At 46.3% G+C, this 19,922-nt stretch overlaps 1 protein-coding gene across 12 annotated transcripts in view; it reads right to left on the minus strand.

Moving 5' to 3' along the window:
• DOCK3 (dedicator of cytokinesis 3) overlaps positions 1-19,922 on the minus strand; it is a 669,732-nt gene that overhangs the window by 23,736 nt on the left and 626,074 nt on the right. For all 12 annotated transcript variants that reach the window (XM_031662807.1, XM_031662809.1, XM_031662806.1 and 9 more), the window contains 9 exons: positions 19,282-19,430; positions 11,743-11,829; positions 10,293-10,397; positions 5,705-5,846; positions 4,475-4,641; positions 4,239-4,325; positions 3,591-3,770; positions 2,552-2,635; positions 2,314-2,430 (listed from right to left, as the gene is read on the minus strand). In XM_031662807.1, the coding sequence (XP_031518667.1) occupies positions 2,314-2,430; positions 2,552-2,635; positions 3,591-3,770; positions 4,239-4,325; positions 4,475-4,641; positions 5,705-5,846; positions 10,293-10,397; positions 11,743-11,829; positions 19,282-19,430 (1,118 nt within the window). The remainder of the gene's footprint in view (positions 1-2,313; positions 2,431-2,551; positions 2,636-3,590; positions 3,771-4,238; positions 4,326-4,474; positions 4,642-5,704; positions 5,847-10,292; positions 10,398-11,742; positions 11,830-19,281; positions 19,431-19,922) is intronic.

The following is a 19,922-nucleotide window of genomic DNA, read 5'->3' on the forward strand; positions in this document are numbered from 1 at the left end:
ATCTAAAAGAAACAAAAAAGAGTCATATGGTTGGCTGAACCTGAACTGCTTCCTTTTGGCAATGCCCCCTTCATGACTAAAACACCCTCCTAACTGCATGGGAACCTAGACCCAAGGCCGTGTGCGAGGCCCCAGGTTGACTCCACACTAAGAGAAGCATATCTGGAATGAACTGAAGCTGGTCTGAGCTCATAGGAGTGTGTTAACAGGTTTTCTCGCTATGGAATAAGTAGAACAAGATTTGGGAAAAAGGAGAGGAAGAGCTTATTATTAGTTGTCAATCAGTGGGCACCAATTACATAAGGATTGGTATCAAGTTTTATTAGACTGCTAAATGGCCCAGCTCTTAGTGACCTGGGTTGTCTGTGACACAGTCTACGGGGAGACAGAACATAAAATCCTGATGTATGTAAATGAAAAATAGCACAGATCTATTTTAGCTTAATTTATTCATATTAAGTATACAGATTTCTGGGCACACACTTCTGATCTCAAACCCTACTAGGTGACAGCATGTTTGTTTGCATCCCTGTGTGCAACTCAGAGGAAATAACTGTTCAGGTTTCCTCAAGTCCTTCAAAATCTGTAGTGAACAGGGGCCCTACGTCCACTGGGGATATTTCTGAGCTTGGTGTGAAGAAGCACCGGGTTTTCCACCCACTTCTTCCAAAGTATACAGAGGGCTAAAATGTATTTCTGTAGCTGGATAAAGGATATGTGTGCACACGGAAGAATGTGATGTATATAGGAAAGTGTTTTGTGCTTTTTGCTGCAACCCACATGGCAGAGAACCTCCCCACTGGCCAGCCTCCAGCCTGCCTGGGTCACCTGCTGTGATGGGGAAGTATGCAGGAGACCTTGGAATGAGAAGTAGTGGAATGAATACCCACCAGGCTCAGCAATACTGCCCAAGTTCCTAACTAAACGACACTCCAATTTTAAGGCGGAGATGTAAAAGAGCTTCTCTGCATATTTCACCTTGAAATACCACGGGAGAATCCTAACAGATGGGAGAAATTTCAGGATCTCCAGGCTTTCCTCTGGAAAATGTGCCCCTACCCCTCAAACTACAATAAGCTTCTTTTTCTCTTTTCATGTTATCCACACTTGTCCACACAGGCTGAGACCTGCACTGGGAGCCTGGAGGGACAGAGATGACCAGAACCTGCAGCATCCATGAACAAAGCAGGTCCGCCCCAAATGGGTCAGGCCCACTGTGTTTAAGTAGTTCAGCCTCCCTCAGGGCTCCTGTGGCCATGGGTATCCCTAGAGGGGGATGTTTTTTGCTCATGACAACCTTGTGCAGCTCAAACAGCTCTACTTCTTGTCGACCTGCCACTACCCAGTGGTCCTGGGTGATGAGAAGAGAACTTGGCTTGGGTGCCAGGTAGCAGCAGGTAATTGGACTCATACCCCTTAAGATCTGGGAGACAGCCTGTTTAGCAGGAAGGGATCTCTAGAAAACATTTGGAGTTGGCTCCACAGTTGAAAATGAGGTTTGGGTATGTGACTAGGGGGCTCTATCCTCAGCCAGTCAGCACTTCCTCTAAGACCCTGCCAAGGAATACTGGTCCTGGAATATAAGTCCTGTTTGTGTGTTTAAGTCCTTGGGCCAAATGCTACTGTGGAGGCTGAAGAACTGGGCCAGAGTTAGGGAGACTTTCAGGAGCCTGGTCCAGCCCCAGGACCTGGCTGACCACTTTAAGAACCGCTAGCATCAAAGTACTGCTCATCCTAGACTATCTCAGATGTGAGCTTGGATCACCAGTCATGATAGAGGAAGCTGGGAAGGAGAGGGAGGGAGGGAAAGAGGGAGAAAAGGGAGTTGGGGGAAGAGTAAAAAGAGGGAAAAGAGAACGATTAGAGGGAGAAGAATGAAGAAGGGCAGAGAAAGAGAGGAGGAGGAGGAGGGAGATGGGGAGAGAAGGCTGGCTCAGGCCATGCCTACCTCTTTAGGTTCTTGAGATGAAAAACATCTCCAAAAAGATCCCTACATGTAGGCCATATACTTTAGCTCTTTTCCTCCACATATGAAAACCTGTTCACTAGCACAGTGCTCTGAAACATGTTCTCTGCCCTTGAATCTGGCTCCTCCTTTGGGAGTGAGTGAGTGAGAGGATCCTTAGCATCCTTCCCCTGGATATAGCATCCGTCCTTGCCCCCTGTCCCTCTGTGGGGAGGACAGCCTCTCTCCCTGACCCGGCCCCCACCCAGGCTCTCTCCCTCCTATTTTCCTTTGGCTTGTGGTATATAGGTCTGGAGAAAGTGACACCTGGTTCTACTGCAGCAGGGGCAGGACAGGGATTAACTTACATGGTAGAGACTGGCCCGCATCATCTGGAACTGATCAATTAGCTTCTTATGCAGAGGTCGCATTTCTGGGTGCACAAACTTCTCATGAACTGCTAGCCCAACTCCAAGGACATGAACCTATCAGAGTCACAAACAAGGCCACTCTGTGAACCATGAGCAGCCCCTGAGAACTGAAGCCATCTTGTAGTGCATGGCTTTTCTCACCTGGCTGCTGGTCCCCAAGCTCTCCAAGACATACCTGCTCCTGCATAAGCTCCTTGAGCTGGGTGATCTTCTCAGCATCTCCTGGGTGCTTGTTGATGTAATCTTTATCAAAGAAGGCCTGTGAAAGGAAAGGCCAAGTCAGGAAGACTCTTCCCAGGACTACTACTTATATAGGGCCCAGGAGATTTGAGTTCACTAATGCCACCTAAAACGTAGCCAGGCTGTCTCCTCATAGGTACATACACCAGTCTGGCCTGTTTGAACTTCTGGCAATTAGAGGTGTGTGTGTTTTATTTTATTTTATGATATATTTTTTGAGACGGAGTCTTGCTCTGTCACCCAGGCTGGAGTGCAGTGGTGTGATCTCGGCTCACTGCAAGCTCTGCCTCCTGGGTTCACACCATTCTCCTGCCTCAGCCTCCCGAGTAGCTGGGACTACAGGCACCCGCCACCATGCCCGGCTAATTTTTTCTTGTATTTTTAGTAGAGACGGGGTTTCACCGTGTTAGCCAGGATGGTCTCAATCTCCTGACCTCGTGATCCGCCCACCTCGGCCTCCCAAAGTTCTGGGATTACAGGCGTGAGCCACTGCACCTGGCGAGGTGTGTTTTTTGTCTGAGAAGGATTGAACGTGGCCAAGCCATCTAAGTCTGGATGCTGACCCCAGTCCCTTATGGAGCCTGGATGGCCTAGGTAGGGCAGGCAGGACTGGTGGACTGGGAGTAGGGGCTAGCCTCTTATCCAGCCTACGACTCACTTCTCATGATGGGCTGGGCTCCAAGGCTTCTCTTGGAGGGCACCTAACATCTTCCCATAATCAGGATTACAGATTACCCATATCAGAGTTCAGAGAATAAAAATGAAGAAAAGGCCCTACCAGAGAACTGTGCCAAAGAAATAGGGAGTGATAGGGAGCTTAGGGCCTCGTTCCAGGACCATCCCAAGTTAGTTTAGCCAAGAGAGGGCATGTAGGGAAGGCTACCTAAGGAGACTACAACCTTGAAAAGAGAAGCCTGTGAGTCACTTTCCCAGCCAGGCTGCCTGCATGGGTTTGGTCTGTGGCCACAGCTCACCTCCTGATAGCGTGCAATGCCTCCATTGACAGCTGCATCAATGACACCATTCAGGCACATGCTTAGCAGGTTGATGTTGCCATGCACCTGCTTGTGTTGATACTGGCTGATCAGGGAGCGTAGCTCCTGGTTCTTATTCTCAACCACTTGGATGGCATTCTCCAGAGGGCTCACCTCCACCTAGGGGTACACAGCACACAGAGTCATCCCAGAAATGACGATAACCCCTCATCATATTCCTGAGACCGGGGGTCTAAGATCTGTGGTATTGATTCCCCTTCCTTGTTCCTGTGAACTTGAGACTCCCTGGACACTTTCCACTTCTGTTTTCTGATTTATAGGCACTTGGAAGTACAGCAAATAGTGAAGAACACTAATTCTGAAATCAGAACACTCTGCTTTCTTGAATCTCAGAGAATAGTTTTCTCATATGTAAAGTGGGAGGCTGAAAATACCTGCTGCTCAGGGGTGTTGTATGGATTAGATGAGAGAAGATACACAAAGATCCTAGCACAGGGTTGACCTGTGGGAGCCTAGGCCAGGCAGGTGGCCGAAGCTCTCTTTATCTTCAGTCCTTAGAGAAGGGCCCCCAGAGCTAGGGCTGAGGGAGCAGTTGTGAAGCTCAGCTTCATCTGAGACATGTCTCACCAGTTCCCTTCTCTCCACTTCAAACCACCGAGAGATGCCAGGCAAGCTGTGGGTCAGGGTCAGTGTGGTACGTTCAATCCACAGGCTCTGTAGGGAGGGAACAGGCAGGTGTGGGCAGTTAGGCAAGTTTTGCCACACCCTGCCTACCTGAGGGATAAAACAGTGAGTTCCCAAGAAAGTTGAGCTTGCCCCTGGACTTGCTGTGTGTACTGCCCCTGTTTTCCTGATTTGTTCACCTTGAATTCATTCTCCTTGTCCTTGGGGCCTTTATGAAAAGGCCTGTCGTACCGGAACTTCCTCACGTTGTTGACGCGATAGAAGCTCTTGACGCGATCTGGTACCCTATCCATCTGCAGAACATCCACATAATCTGGAATGGGCGTCACTGCATAGATCTGCAAGTCTGGGCAGGAAGTGAAGGAGAAATGCAGACTTGCCAGAGATGGACCTGAGAGGTTGACCCCTGTTATCTCCTCAAAGGGGAGAAGTGAACCATAGCCCCTGCTCCTTACTGACAGCCCAGTGGTGGAGGCAGTGGCATCTCCAGGGGCAGATTAGAGCCAAGCACAGTTACGTAAATCTCTATCTGCTCTCTCCCTCTCCCTGCTCTAGTAGTTGAGTTTCATGAGCACTCAACCAAGGTGAGATGTCAACAGCCAAGTGTTCTCTGGTGCCCCTTTAAGAAACAAAGGGAAAGAGGGGAATGCAGGCATCCACCCCATGGGAGTGAGAGAAGGCTACAAGGGTCTGGGCTTCCCCCCTCTATAGGTAAAGTATATTTACTGAAGAACAACTTTTAAATAAAATACTGTTTGAAATCTTTGTGGAAAAAAAGCAGGTAAGAGTCCACTTGCCCTCCCTTCTCTGAAACAAGCTTGCCATAGTCATGGCATCTGTCATGTGGTCCCCAAGGAAGCTGTGTGTGAAAGGTGAGGGGGAGGGCAGTGTTTCCATTCAGACTTCCAAGTGCCACCAAACCAAAGGAACTCCCCCATCCTCTCCTGCTCCGCACATCCTTGGGCCCTGCCCCAGTCCGCCTGACGAAGACAAGGGACAATAATAGTACACATGGGAGTGGCGCAGGTCACAGCACAGGTGGTATTCCTGTGACAAGAGCCCTGATAGGACCCCAAGTCACCCTGTACAGTGATTGCTCCTGGCTGCCTGGGCAGACTCCTCATAGGGCAGGGTGAGGATTAAGTTGTTGGAAGCAGCCAGTCTGAGGGATAAAGACCTTCCTGAAGTCCCACTGATGACTAGACCACCCACTGCTAAGGGCACGCCAGTGCTTCCTCTTTGAGGCATTAGTGCATTTCTAAGTGTGTGCTAAGCAATGAGGACACACTCAGGTTTAGGGTTATGGGATAGCTAACCTATATGGTTGGCAATGTGGTAGAGGGCAGCTGACTGGGTGGACCTCACCTCCCAGGGCCCCTGCCGTCCTCCCACCCAGTATCAAAAGATACACTGGGCATCGCACTGTAGGATGGCGTCATCAGGATGGTTGGGGTGCTGCATGGCGACAGCCTGCGGGAACTCACTGAGCATCCTCTGCTGGAAGGCCTCCAGCCTCTCGTAGTCATGGCCACGGCATACGTATTCTTTGTTCTGCCACAAACATAAGAGCACACTCTATGTATACCTTATTTGTAGCCCCCAACCTCCACACTGGAGTCAGTAGCTACATACATCACAAACATATCTTAGGAGTCTTCCCTGTATCAGGCCCTGGGACAGGCGCAGGGCATTGCCCTCAGTCTCCAGACAACCAAGGAGGGAGAAGAAAAACAAAGCGAGAATTACACTGTGGTGTGGCAGCCCCGAGGGAAGGGTACAGGCTGCAAGAAGCTTGGAAGAAGGAGAAAAACCTTACACAGGAAAGAGAGCAAGGTGGGAGATGTGATTTTAAAAAAATTATGTTTAAAAAATGTCCTGAAAGGTCCACCTAGGTCAGGCTGGTATGGTATGGTATGAGTGGAGAAGGGCAATCTATGTGGATACTGTGACAACCATGGCAACAACAATCAAGACAGGAAAAGGCGGAGCTGGAAAGAAGGTGTCTGTGTAGAGAACTGGTAAAAGCAGTTGGGCAGAGGGGCACTGCCAGCCCCTCTTGGCATGTCTTCAAAGGAAGAAAGAGAGAAAGAGGCATCACAGAACCAGCCATATGCTTCCTGGGACAGGGTTAATCACTGGGCAGGCCTATGGAAGACCCTGACCCTGACTCCAGTGTTACCAAGGAGTGATTGCTATGGGTGCCATCAAATAAATTTAAATGGCGGGGGGCAGTGATCAAGTGTGTGATTCTGAAGGATCACTTTTATTAGTTGAGACAAACAGTCTAATGTTGCCCAGTGCCCAGGAGGCATTCAGTAGCTGTTTATTGCATTAATAACCCTTTGGCAGCAAACTCCTTTGCAAACATGTCAGCAGAACAAATAGACATCATTCTAAGTACAGATTTCTTAAAATTTTACGTTATGTCACATTTAGTTTGGGTTATGTCTCAGTTTTTCTCTTCGTGGACAAGGCACCCCCAACTCTACTTGCTTTGCCTATATCATAGCTGGTCATGAGTGGGTGGCTGGAGCAAGTTCCCCTGAAACCCACCGGTGACACAGTTCTGCCCAACCAACTGCCTAACCAGACCCATTTCAACAAAATGGTATCAGGCACTGCCAGCCCCTCTTGGCATGTCTTCAAAGGAAGAAAGAGAGAGAGAGCCATCACAGGGCCAGCCATATGCTTCCCGGGAGAGGGTTAATCACAGGGCAGGCCTTGGAACACCCTGACCTTCTTGAAATAGGATTTCTGTCTCCCTTTTACTTCCTCTCTCACTATGGGAGAACTTGGCTAAGGCTGGGCCATGTATCTGTATTGTCTTTTGTTTTTTTGAGATAGAGTCTCACTCTCTTGCCCAGGTTGGAGTGCAGTGTTGCAATCTGGGCTCACTGCAATCTCCACCTCCCGGGCTCAAGTCATTCTCCCACCTCAGCCTCTGAAGTAACTGGGATTACAGGCATCTTGTACCATGCCTGGCTAATTGTTGTATTTTTAGTAGAGATGGGGTTTCGCCATGTTCGCCAGGCTGGTCTTGAGCTCCTGACCTCAGGTGATCCACCTGCCTCAGCCTTCCAAAGTGCTAGGATTATAGGCATAAGCCACTGCGTCTGGCCTGGGCCATGTGTCTGGATGAATCAGAATGGAAGGGCACACTAGAAGGGAAGTTAAGGTCAGGAGGAACAGGCTGGCCTCTCCAGTGGAATAGACCAGTAGTCAAAGGACAGAGGCATTTCTACATCTTTGGCTTGATAAACAAAACTGACAAAGAAAGTACTTGTGAAGAACTGGCCTTTTCATATCATTCATATGTACAACCCTCAACAATGTCTGTTCATGGGTCAAATGATGAGAAATAAAAATTCCCTCAAGAAGGGAGGGTTGGATGTTTTCCTGACTCTTTGCAGATTAGTAAATAATCACATTTGTGAGGGGAAGCAGGCAGATGGTCCAGAGAAACCAAGCTGACAGAGCTAAAGTAATAGATGGCCTGTGCATTCAGGGATGGTAGGAGAGTAGCCTAGCCTTCTGGGGAAGGCCCAGCAGGAAGAGTGCACAGTGTTGACCTTGAGGCTGACTGTTGGTTTCATGTTCGCCTGGGCAAGAGCCCCAGCATTCCCACAAAAGACAGATCTGGCCACCACTCCTTTGTACCTGGTTCTCACCATCTGCAAGGCAAAGAGCTACCTCCACTGGGACTTATTATGTTTGCCACAGATGAACTGAGCAGCTGAAATAAGGGAAGGTAGCATATGGGTTGGCCGAGGAAATTTGTATGCATGAATTATACATGCATTATACCTCCCCTTGAGATTGCATCTTGTGTGGAGATGGGAATGTATTGATGGGTGATATTTCCTAACACCCCTTGTTATTCTTCCTCCATTACCAGGGTCTTTGAAACCACATTTGAACATTTGTACTGTTACTTGTGAGCATGGTTTGGATGGCTTAGATGCAGGTTTTATGCCAGGTCCTACCTGTCAGAAAGCTCCAAGCACCCTGAGACACTAACGTGCCCTGTGACATGCGCATGAAAGGGTGGGAAACAGGTTGGACCATGATGGAGCATTCCTGCTTGGCAGAATAGAAACAGGGGACACCAGGGCCTGATTCTGTAATATCCAAAATAATGATGTTTTACAGTGAAATCCCAATTTTGATATACAAATTGTGGATCTACACAAGAAGAAGAAAATGACAAGAAAGCATAATTTGCAAAGATAAAGTGAGAAAAAGGCAAGTTACAAGACCAGAATCATTAGTTTGTCAAAGGACTTTCTGGAAACACTTTTGGTTTCTAATTCTTGTACAGCTGCTTCTACTTCTTTTGCTGACCTCCACCACTTCCATTGTTCTTATATGATCTGTGTTGATGGGGCTAGTAAATATGCCACTTCTGAAATGCCTGGGCTGGATGGTCACTAGAGATGAAGGAGGCCTAGTCCTCTTAAGAAAGTCTCTCTTCTCATTTCCGGCCAGGTGCGGTGGCTCATGCTTATAATCCCAGCACTTTGGGAGGCCGAGGCAGGCAGATCACTTGAGGTTGGGAGTTCAAGACCAGCCTGACCAACATGGAGAAACCCCGTCTCTATTAAAATACAAAATTAGCTGGGCGTGGTGGTGCATGCCTGTAATCCCAGCTACTTGGGAAGGCTGAAGCAGAAGAATCGCTTGAACCTGGGAGGCGGAGGTTGTGGTGAGCTGAGATCGTGCCATTGTACTCCAACCCGGGCAACAAGAGCGAAACTCTGTCTCAAAAAAAAAAAAAAAAAAAAAAAATTCTCTCTACTCATTCCCATTCTGCTACTAGAAACACACTCCTGTGGAACAGTTACAGCCTTCCCGGGGATCACAACTAGGTAAATTAGGCAGTGAGCTTGCTGTTCCTGTCATATTACCAGTGCACACACAGATCATTTTTCCTTCTAGCCTAGAATGACTACTGCCCAAGAAAAGTGCAAGTTGACCTGCCTTACTTCTGCAATGTGGTTAGCCTGGACTCTGCCGCTAGCAGACTAGCTTTTTTTAAGGAGCTATTAAGCCCGGTTGACCTTTGATGTGATGATAAGTTTGGTATTGCTCATTGGCTAACCCAATTTCTCCAAGAATACAGGATCCCAAACATATCAAAGGGAATTTTCCCAGCTACTTTCTGAGACTTGTGGACAGTGAACTTTAAAGATATCGGAACTGGGGGTGATCAGAGATTAGGTCTCAACTGCTCCAGGGCCCACACATCAGGGCAGCTTCATTTAGATCATCTGAGAACACATCTCTATGGGACTCAGCCTGCAGTGTATGTTGACTGACTACTCCTGGAGCCTCTGAGTTGTGCTGAATAAATAAGAAAATCACAACTGGTGTCAGTAGATCTATACTCAGTCATCCTTTCCACTCTTTTTATATTCCAGTTCAACCTGCCAGGGAATGGTAGGGAGAAAAGGCTGTTGTCATCCTGGGTCAGAGAACTGGCTGCCTATAAGAGGCTTTCTACAGCCAAACGCAGTGCTTGGCAGCTCCCTCAGGATCCCAGGAACCACATGCTGGCTACAGTGCAGCCAGGAGGAAAAACCATCATTTCAGATGACAAACCCTAAGAGGTCAGTCTACTGTTAAGGTCAGGGCTTTACTGGCGCCCTGTATGGCTGAGAAGACTCACAATGGAGGTTCCAGGCACTGGAGGCAGAAGTTGGAAGGTACCTATGGGACATACTTAGACCCTGGTCACTTCCTGAAGAAACTCCATTGATTTGGTAAGAAAGCCACCCTCACACATTCCTGGTAACTACAGAACAACAGAGCAGACTAAAACAGAATCTGAAGTTGGCAGCCAGTCCAGTCAAATAAAACCAAATGCCTGTTGTTAACTGGTCTATCCTCTGTAAAAAAGTATTCAGCAGAAAAGGCAAAAAGGGGAAGACAAGAATACAGGTTTTAAGTGAATTATGTGTAAAATTATATAAGTTCTTGTGACCATCTGAATGGACTCACCCGAAGAAAGAAAGGAAACTTCCTGCCATAGAAGCCGACCCGAAAGAACTCAGGCTCCAGGCGTTGCTGCTCCATAATGTTGTCATAGTAGCTGGCCTCCATTTTCTGTGAATGAGAAAGGTCTTTGGGTTGGCTTGACTGCTGTTGGTATCCAAAGCACGTTCTCCTAGGCCCAACTGGACACTGTCTTCCGGAAAGGGATCATGGCAACTCAATCTAGATAAGAAGTAAGTGAGCCTCTAGACATGACCAGCCTCTCTCTAGGGAGTTGCATTATGGAAGAGAAGGCCCTCCATCACCACTGTCTGATGGTGGGATGGGGACAGGCCTGCCCACTGCAGCCCTGTGTAGCTGCTGTGAATGTCCTTCCTAGGGAGTGGACTCAGCCCTATAGATTCCTGTACTTGGGAGGCACACTTTTAACATGGACTTTTTCTGCCCAGGGATTTCTGGTTTTGACCAATACTCACTATACCAGTTGACCCCTGACTAGGTTGCTTGTAGCTGGCTATCAGCAATTCTCACCACCATTTTGTATCAGTCCAACTCTTGTTCATCTATTATCTGACTAAAGATGCTAACAACTGTAGTGAGGAAGGCTCAGATGCTAACAGCACTGGTACTCATTCCAAGTTAAGATATTTTAAATTTGAAAAGCTAACTAATATCCATGATGTCTAGCATTCCAAGGTCTGTAACTTTTTTAGTTGTGGCTGACCTGGCTTCACACTCACACAAAACTCACTGAAACTTCGATTGGGAAGATAGCTCTAATGCATTAAATCAAGCCAGCCTGCCAGAACGGGTTAAGAAGCCACTGCTAGAGGAACATGCCCAAACACCAATCTGGATCAGAGAACAGGAGAGTTAGCCACAAGGATGAGGGTGCAGAAAGGGTGAGTTGAGACTGCTAGCCTCTTTTTCGCTGATGAAATCAGCAGCCATTATGATTGAGAACCCAGCACCAGCAACCAGAAAAAATTTGGTGCAGACCTTCAAAGCCCATCGGGCATTTAATTTCATTTTTTAATATTCTGCATCAAAGAAGGCAGCAAGTACAACATGTTTAAAATTGACCATAAGCAAAGTGGGGAAAGCTCTTATAAAGATTTTGGATGAAGCATCCATAAACAAAACCATTCCAGGAAAAGCTTCTCTGTGAAGCTGAGCTGCCACCTCCTTCTCTTTCTTGAAACCACCATCCTATCCTGCCTATGCTACTTCTCCCTTCTCAGAGCACCATGGCTCTTGGGGTCCAGATCATACAATTACTTTTCAGGTGTTATTTTTGGTTTCCTAGTCAGACTTCAAGTGTCCTGAGGGCAGGAGTCTTGGCTTTTGTTTCTCTTGTATTGTCCACAGCACTAAACCAAGGGCTAGGCCCATAGAGAATGCTCATTTAGAAACTGATGCCAGTCAGGGCTGGGGTGGGTGGAGGGGCACAGCTCACCCGAATCCAGCTGAGGCTCTGGTAATCATAGAGGCTCTCGTACTGACACGCCAGCTCCCTGCACAGTGGGATCCCAAACTCCCAGCTCTGTGTCAGAAATAGAAACAGGGCTTCAGCAACTCATCCTCAGAATGGCCGAAGCCCACATTAAATACATCACAAGACACACAAAAGATCTCCCGCCAGCTCCAACTCGTGTCACAAAGAACATATGCCTCAAAACCAATTTGGGGGTCATGACACAGCCGTGTGGCTTTCTAGCTCAAGCATAGCTTTTAGGTCTCTGCTCAAATGTCTCCACCTCCAAGAGGCCTTCCCTGACTACTTTGTCAAGAAGAGGCACTTCCTTGTCCATTTCTGTTCTGTTACTATGAAGTTATCTTAATTTTAAAAAATTACTTACTTTTTTGTTGTATTAGTCTCAATCAGATGATAAACACAAAGAGGGCAGGGACCCTGTTTGTTTTATTCTCAGAGACTAGAACAATGCCAGGGATGTATCAGGTACTCAGTAAAGATTTATTTGATAAGTTAATGAAACACTGATTTTTAGATTAAGATTGTTTAAGCTCCAAAACAAGTATGGAAATCAAGAAGAAAATGCCTACTCAAGGACTTGGCAGTAGGTTGGACAATTTCCTTTATGGAACTATTTGACCTTAAATTAGGCTTCAGATGATCCTTGCCTAGTTAGATTCCAGGCTTTCTGTGGTATGGCTCCTGTTCTAGTAACATGCCCATGCAACAGCCTGAGGGAAGGCTGCAGTGGCCTTCATTAAGAGGTGATATTATCCATTTCCTCCTTTAAAAAATATATACCTCTTTTGGAAGTCAAATTGTCCCTGTTTGCAGATGACATGATTGTATATTTAGAAAACCCCATCGTCTCAGTCCAAAATCTCCTTAAGTTGATAAGCAACTTCAGCAGTCTCAGGATACAAAATCAATGTGCAAAAATCACAAGCATTCTTATACACCAATAACAGACAAACAGCCAAATCATGAGTGAACTCTCATTCACAATTGTTTCAAAGAGAATAAAATACCCAGGAATCCAGCTTACAAGGGATGTGAAGGACCTCTTCAAGGAGAACTACAAATCACTGCTCAACGAAATAAAAGAGGACATAAACAAATGGAAGAACATTCCATGCTCATGGATAGGAAGAATCAATATCGTGAAAATGGCCATATTGCCCAAGGTAATTTATAGATTCAATGCCATCCCCATCAAGCTACCAATAACTTTCTTCACAGAATTGGAAAAAAACTGCTTTAAAGATCATATGGAACCAAAAAAGAGCCCACCTTGTCAAGAAAATCCTAAGCAAAAGGAACAAAGCTGGAGGCATCACACTACCTGACTTCAAACTATACTACAAGGCTACAGTAACCAAAACAGCATGGTACTGGTACCAAAACAGATATGGACCAATGGAACAGAACAGAGCCCTCAGAAATAATGCCACTCATCTACAACCATCTGATCTTTGACAAACCTGACAAAAACAAGAAATGGGGAAAGGATTTCCTATTTAATAAATGGTGCTGGGAAAACTGGCTAGCCATATGTGGAAAGCTGAAACGGGATCCCTTCCTTATACCTTATACAAAAATTAATTCAAGATGGATTAAAGACTTAAATGTTAGACCTAAAACCATAAAAACCCTAGAAGAAAACTTAGGCAGTACCACTCAGGACATAGGCATGGGCAAGGACTTCATGACTAGAACGCCAAAAGCAATGGCAACAAAAGCCAAAATTAACAAATAGGATCTAATTCAACTAAAGAGCTTCTGCACAGCAAAAGAAACTATCATCAGAGTGAACAGGCAACCTACAGAATGGGAGAAAATTGTTACAATCTACCCATCTGACAAAGGGCTAGTATCCAGAATCTACAAAGAACTTAAACAAATTTACAAGAAAAAATCAAACAACCCCATCAAAAAGTGGGCAAAGGATATGAACAGACACTTCTCAAAACAAGACATTTATGCAGCCAACAGACATAAGTGAAAAAACATCATCACTCGGGCCATCAGGAGAAATGCAAATCAAAACTACAAATGAGATACCATCTCACACCGAAGTTAGAATGGCTATCACAAAGTCAGACATAACAGGTGCTGAGAGGATGTGAGAAATAGGAAATTCACTTTTACACTGTTGGTGGATTCGTAAACTAGTTCAACCATTGGAAGACAGGGCGACATTCCTCAAGATCTAGAACTAGAAGCCACCATTTGACCTGCTTCATCCCATTCCTGGAGTATATACCTAAAGGATTATAAATCATGCTGCTATAGAGACACACATGCACACGTATGTTTAAGTGAAGGCACTATTCACAATAGCAAAAGACTCTGAATCAACCCAAATGTCCATCAAATGACAGACTCCCATCAGTTGTTAACACATACACCAAGTGAAATTTTCATGTTTCATAAAAGGATGAGTCTACATGTCCCTGTAGGACATGAAGCTGGGAAACCATCATTCTGGAGCAAACCATCACAAGGACAGAAAACTAAATGACCGTGACGTTCCTCACCAGCAAAACCGAAACAATGAGGAACACCTTGACACACGGTGGTGAACATCACGCACTGGGGCCTGTTGTGCGGTGAGGGGAGGTGGATAGCATTTAGAGAAATACCTAATGTAAAATGATGAGCTAATGGGTGCAGGCACACCAACATGGCACATGCATACATATGTAACACAATCTTGCATGCCGTGCACATGCCCCAGGAACTTAAAAAGTATAATAATAATACTAATAATAATAAATATATATACACCTCTTTTGGTTAGATTGAGGGTCATTAGTTTACTTGATATTTTACCCAGACTCCTCAACTTCTCAATACTAATAAAAATTTTTTATTATAGGAAATTTAAGCATATGGAAAAGTAGAGAGACTAGAAGAATAAACCCCTATCCATCATCCAGCTTCAACAATGACCAACTCACAGTCAATCTTGTATTATTCATACCCCATTCACTTATTCCTCCCCATAGCATTTGAAGCAAATCTCAGATATAATTTCACCAGTAAATATTTCAGCATAAATCATTAAACATAAGGACTATATTTGTAAGAATACTCTTTGAAATAGCATCAGGGAGAAGGAAAACATTGTTTCATTTGCAACTGTGTTTCTCAAAAGAATATATTTTTCTATCCTTCAAAGAAATTAACACCACATGGATTGAAACTGCAGGACCGATTAAAAAGATTAAAACAAACCAAAGAGGTGTTTGTTGTTGTTGTTGTTGTGTGCGGTTTTTTTTTTTTTTTTTTTTTTTTTTAGAAACAAGGTCTTGCTCTGTCACCCAGGCTAGAATGCACTGGCATGCAACCTTTAATGCTTGGGCTCAAGAGATTCTCTTGCCTCAACCTCCTGAGTAGCTAGGACTACAGGTGGGGCTAGGTGTGTGCCACCATGCCTGGCTAGTTTTTAAAATATTTTATAGAGATGGGGTCTCGCTATGTTACCTTGGCTGGTCTCAAACTTGTAGTCTCAAGCCATCCTACCACCCTGGCCTCTCAAAGTGTTGACATTACAGGCATGAGCTACCATGCCCCGCCAAACGGAATTTTAAATAGACCCTGACTCCTTGCTTTAATATAATGCCTGTGCCTCAGTGAGCTAGAAAGCCTCTTGTACCCCCATTATCACAGCTTTCAAGAGGGCATATATCAGTCCTCTGCAAGTGCTGCTTGGGCAGGTTTCAGCAATGGACCCAGAACAGGGTCTATCTGGCTGGCAGCTTCATGGGGGCTAGCTAAGTTTATAGCTGAGTTGTGTAGAGGCTTCTGGCCAGTCTTTCAAGAGCCACTCCATGGGAGACTGCTCATTTAGATGACAATGGCTTTATGTGGGGCTAAAGATGCCCTGTCTGCTAACAGTAGCTTCCAACAAAAACAGGTCTTCTCCTCCACTGGGATCAATGCTCATCTATCTTGCTGGCATCTCTGCCCTAGCTTGTAACCCTGATGCTCCAAGGCATCCCTCCCCACCATAATTATCTTTAGAATGAACCAGGACCAAGAATTTTAAGACACCCTGCAAACCTTGAGGGGTATGCTGGAACACTGGTGGGCTTGGGGGCTTTGAGAGCTGCCTCTGCACAGAGTTAGTAAATATACTACAGGTGCAATGCATTCCCATCCACATCTTTCGCCTTGGTTTCCCTCCTTCAGGCAGGAGACAAAGCTGACTCTAAAACTCCCTACCAGTGTCTAAAATCCAGTCACCTCTACCAGTTCCTGCAGATTTGTGCTTTTGTTTTGTTTTGTTTTGTTTTGTTTTGAGACAGAGTCTTGCTCTGTCACTCAGGCTGGAGTGCAGTGGTGCAATCTCAGCTCACTGCAACCTCCACCTTCCATGTTTAAGTGATTCTCGTGACTCAGCCACTCGAATAGCTGGGACTACAGGCGTGCGCCACCACACCCGGCTAATTTTTGTATTTGTAGTAGAGACGAGCTTTTACCATGTTGGCCAGGCTGGTCTTGAACTCCTGACCTCAAGTGATTCGCCCACCTTGGCCTCCCAAAGTGTTGGGATTACAATTGTGAGCCACCTTGCCTGGCCTAATATGTGCTTTTATATATCCTTGTTGCTCCCTTGCAGGGACAGCACAAAAAGTTGTACTGACTTAGGGCTCATTCTAATCAAATGGCAAAGGAAGGGAAAAGCATGGGCCACCAGTCTGTTTGCACATTACATATTAGAAGTAACAGTCCTTCCTTCAAAAGAGTGTGGACCATGGTAAACCCTCAAGCAGGAGAGCTCAAGCCCACTCCCACAGAAGTGGTTGGTGTAGCCCTGATGCTCTGCTAGCCTCTGTCCAGCTTCTCCTCCTGCCTGCTTCCTCCACCTAGAGATAAGGACCAGTTCTGACCTTCACATCACCCCTTTCTTCTCTCAACTCTCACCCTGCCACATCCTGTCTCTTTGGAGTTTCCTTCTCTCCTTGTCTGGCCTGGGAGAGCTGACTCTCTGTGGACCAGAGCCCAGTCCAACTTGTAGCAGGTTTATAAGTCAACTACCTCACTACAGGACAGAATGGCCCAGAACTAGACTATGGCCATGTTATTAGCCACGGCTAATCCTCTTGGGTACCCAGGACATAAACATGGGACCAAGGGAGATTGTGTTATCTAAGGCAGACACCAGAGAGCATGTGCCAGCTTTGAGGGGTGTACAGGAACAATGGTGGGTCTGGGGGCTTTAAGAGCTGCCTCTGCATAGAGGTAGCGAATGTACTACAGGTGCAATGCATCCCCATCTACATCTTTCCCCTTGGTTTCCCTCCTTCAGGCAGAAAGCAAAGCTACTCTAAAATGTCTTACCAGTCTCTGAAATCCAGTCACTTCTCTTCTACTACTCTTTGTCCTCGTTCATTCTAAAGATAACTGGAGTAGAGGCCTTGGAGCGAGTGCCTTGGAGCAGCAGGGTTACAAACTAGGGAAGAGATGCCAGCAAGACAGATGAGCCTTGATCCCAGTGGAGGACATTTGTTTCACTGGAAGCTACTGTCAGCAGGCAGGGCATCTTTAGCCCTACATGGGGCCATCATCACCTAAATGAGCAGTCCCTATGGGGCAGGTCTTGGGGGTAATGTGTGGAAGAAAAGCCAGGAGGGGCTTGCCTTGTGAGGCAGGGTGTGCTGGCAGTGTTGAGAGGTAGAAACTCACTACCTGTTCCTCCTTTCTTTCTTTGCCCTTCTCTTGTTGCCAAGGTGGCTTTTCTCTTGCTGCCAAGCATCCCTGCCATAAGAACATCTTTTCCCATAGCATCTAGGTTTTGCTTTTCTAGAACCATGGTTTTCTTCTTGAAAACCCTGAATATTTTCAAGAAGAACTGGTTAATCTCACCTGATGGTTTCATCAGGAGCTGAGGCACAGGAACAGACAAGGTAGGCCTCCTGTGTGAGCCTAAGACAGTGGGCCTGATGACTGCTCCTTTGAGGATAAACTCATGAGAGGGCTCACTGAGTGGTCTCTACTCAGCGTAGACTCTGCTCCTCCAGCAATTCAGGGCAAAGGCAGGATTGCAGAAGTGAGGAGATTCCTGAGAAGGTGGCCTATGGAGTCTCCTAGTCCTTCTCTCCTTCTTGTCCATCTATAGTACTCAGGCACACTTTGTGTTTTACTCCCTAGTCCATGTTAAAGTTTAATCCTGCTTTTCTATGCATTACCATAATGTGGGATGAAGAGGGGACCATCAATGCTCATGCATCCCACAGGCAGACTCAGTCAGATTAGAATAACTCTCTACTCTGTACTTTGTGCCCATGGAAAGAAATGAGAATGAACGCACTAGAAGCACACATGCATACTCACACCATGCTTATGTCATTCCCTGTGAGCTAGGAGGGCTTGCTGGGCATGTAGGTGAGGGGCAGCTCCAGGTTAGCCAGGAGCCAGAAAACCAGCCTAAAACTGCAAGTGAGGGGCTCTGTGTCAGGTCCTGGATCAGCAAGGACCAGAGGTTTTGGGTCATCTTTGTGGATCAGTTGCACAGGCTGGCTGAGAGCTGAGCATGGGCATCCTTTCTGGGCTAGGTTACGTAAGAGTTTCTGTGCTTTTGGAAAGGTTCCTGCTTACCAGTGCATTCTCTGCATGGGGAAATGTTTTCTGAGTGAATATTTTTGACAAACACAGAAGTCCCCCATGTTATGTAAAACTGAAGAATGTTTTCTGATTTATAGGCAAAAGCCATTAATGTTTACATCTTTCTTTTTGATGAAAAAACTCATCTCAAAAACCAATTTCTATTTGAGTCAGGGGCTCAGTTACTACAGTTCCCTGAATGACCCTATTTCAGCTTGAAAACGTGCTCAAAGCTTAGTAATGAGAAAATGGCTTCAACAAGTTTTTCCAGCACATGGGCCACATTCAACAGTAGGTAGTCAGAGGGCCCCACATAGAGCTCTCCCAGAGATGGGAGCAGAATGGCTGGAGCCCCAAGGAAGCCTAAACCAGTGCTGACAATGCTGCCAATCCCATAGAAACTAGTTTGATGGAAAGTAACCCCAATACGAGAGGAGCCCTGGCTGTGCTGTAGGGAAGGGAAATCTAAGAAAAGAACACATACCAGTAAGAAGCAGTTTAGGCCTCCTTTGGCTGTGATTAAAATCCATTCATTTCTACCACTCATATTTTATATGGCAGCAGATTAGAAAGCCATATCAGTTCTTTAAGTAAATCCAATAAAAACAAACAGGGTTCCAGAAGCCCCTGCTGTAGAAGCATTCGTATTTATAGATAGGCAAAGCTGGTATGTGGGGTAGTCTCTAACACCTACAATCTGGATATGGCTTTCAAGTCACAGAATTAAGCTGTTGTCTTTTTCTCCCTCAGAGAAAATCATGTGGTCTCCATATCTCAGGCACATAGATAGGCACCCACCCACTCACCACCCCACACACCACCCCCTGTAGCTGCTGTTAACCCTATGATGTCAAGATGCCATGCATCACAGCAGAAGCTGAAAGGCTAAAGGGCTTGCCTAATGACGCGTACCTTGCCTTTGTTGAAGTAGTGAATGATCTTCCGGCACAGTCCCTCCTTCCGCTGCCACTCTGTCTGCGATGGGTAGTGGAGGAATTCCCGCAGTGGCCGCTCCTCCCACTGCAGCAGCTCACAGTAAAGGAGCAGGGTAAATGCGGCCTCTGTGGGGACAGACAGCACGGAGGTCCAGGGGCTTCCCTTGCTCAGGGGCCCAGGAGCAGCCTAGTGTCAGAGGACTATGCTGGGCAGAATGCCAGTGCAAGTCATGTGCAGCCCAGGTCAGGGACACTGGATACCAAAGACAGAACAGTGGGCCTGCTCAGCAAGCCAATAACCCTGGTCCATAGCATGAAGGAGCCAAATATCCTGGCAGACACCTTCCTTCCATGGCCTGGTCACCTGTTCCGGCCTCCAGATTAATAAAGAACGACTCAGCTACCCAAAAGTCTGTGTACAGGTGGCTTTGCTGTGGGAGACGTTGACACATCAGAGAGAGCTCTTGGGTTCCTTTCTGCTCAACTGACTACAGCTTCCTTTCCAACCTTCTCAGAACTGGCTCTTAGGGCTCTATTACCAAAGGAACCTAAATTGATACTAGACCCAGAGTGAAGGCCTGGCAACATCTTACTCTATGTGTGGAACAATTAGAGAGG

The sequence above is a fragment of the Papio anubis genome, chromosome 2 (assembly GCF_008728515.1).
Source record: "Papio anubis isolate 15944 chromosome 2, Panubis1.0, whole genome shotgun sequence".
NCBI classification, from domain to species: domain Eukaryota; kingdom Metazoa; phylum Chordata; class Mammalia; order Primates; family Cercopithecidae; genus Papio; species Papio anubis.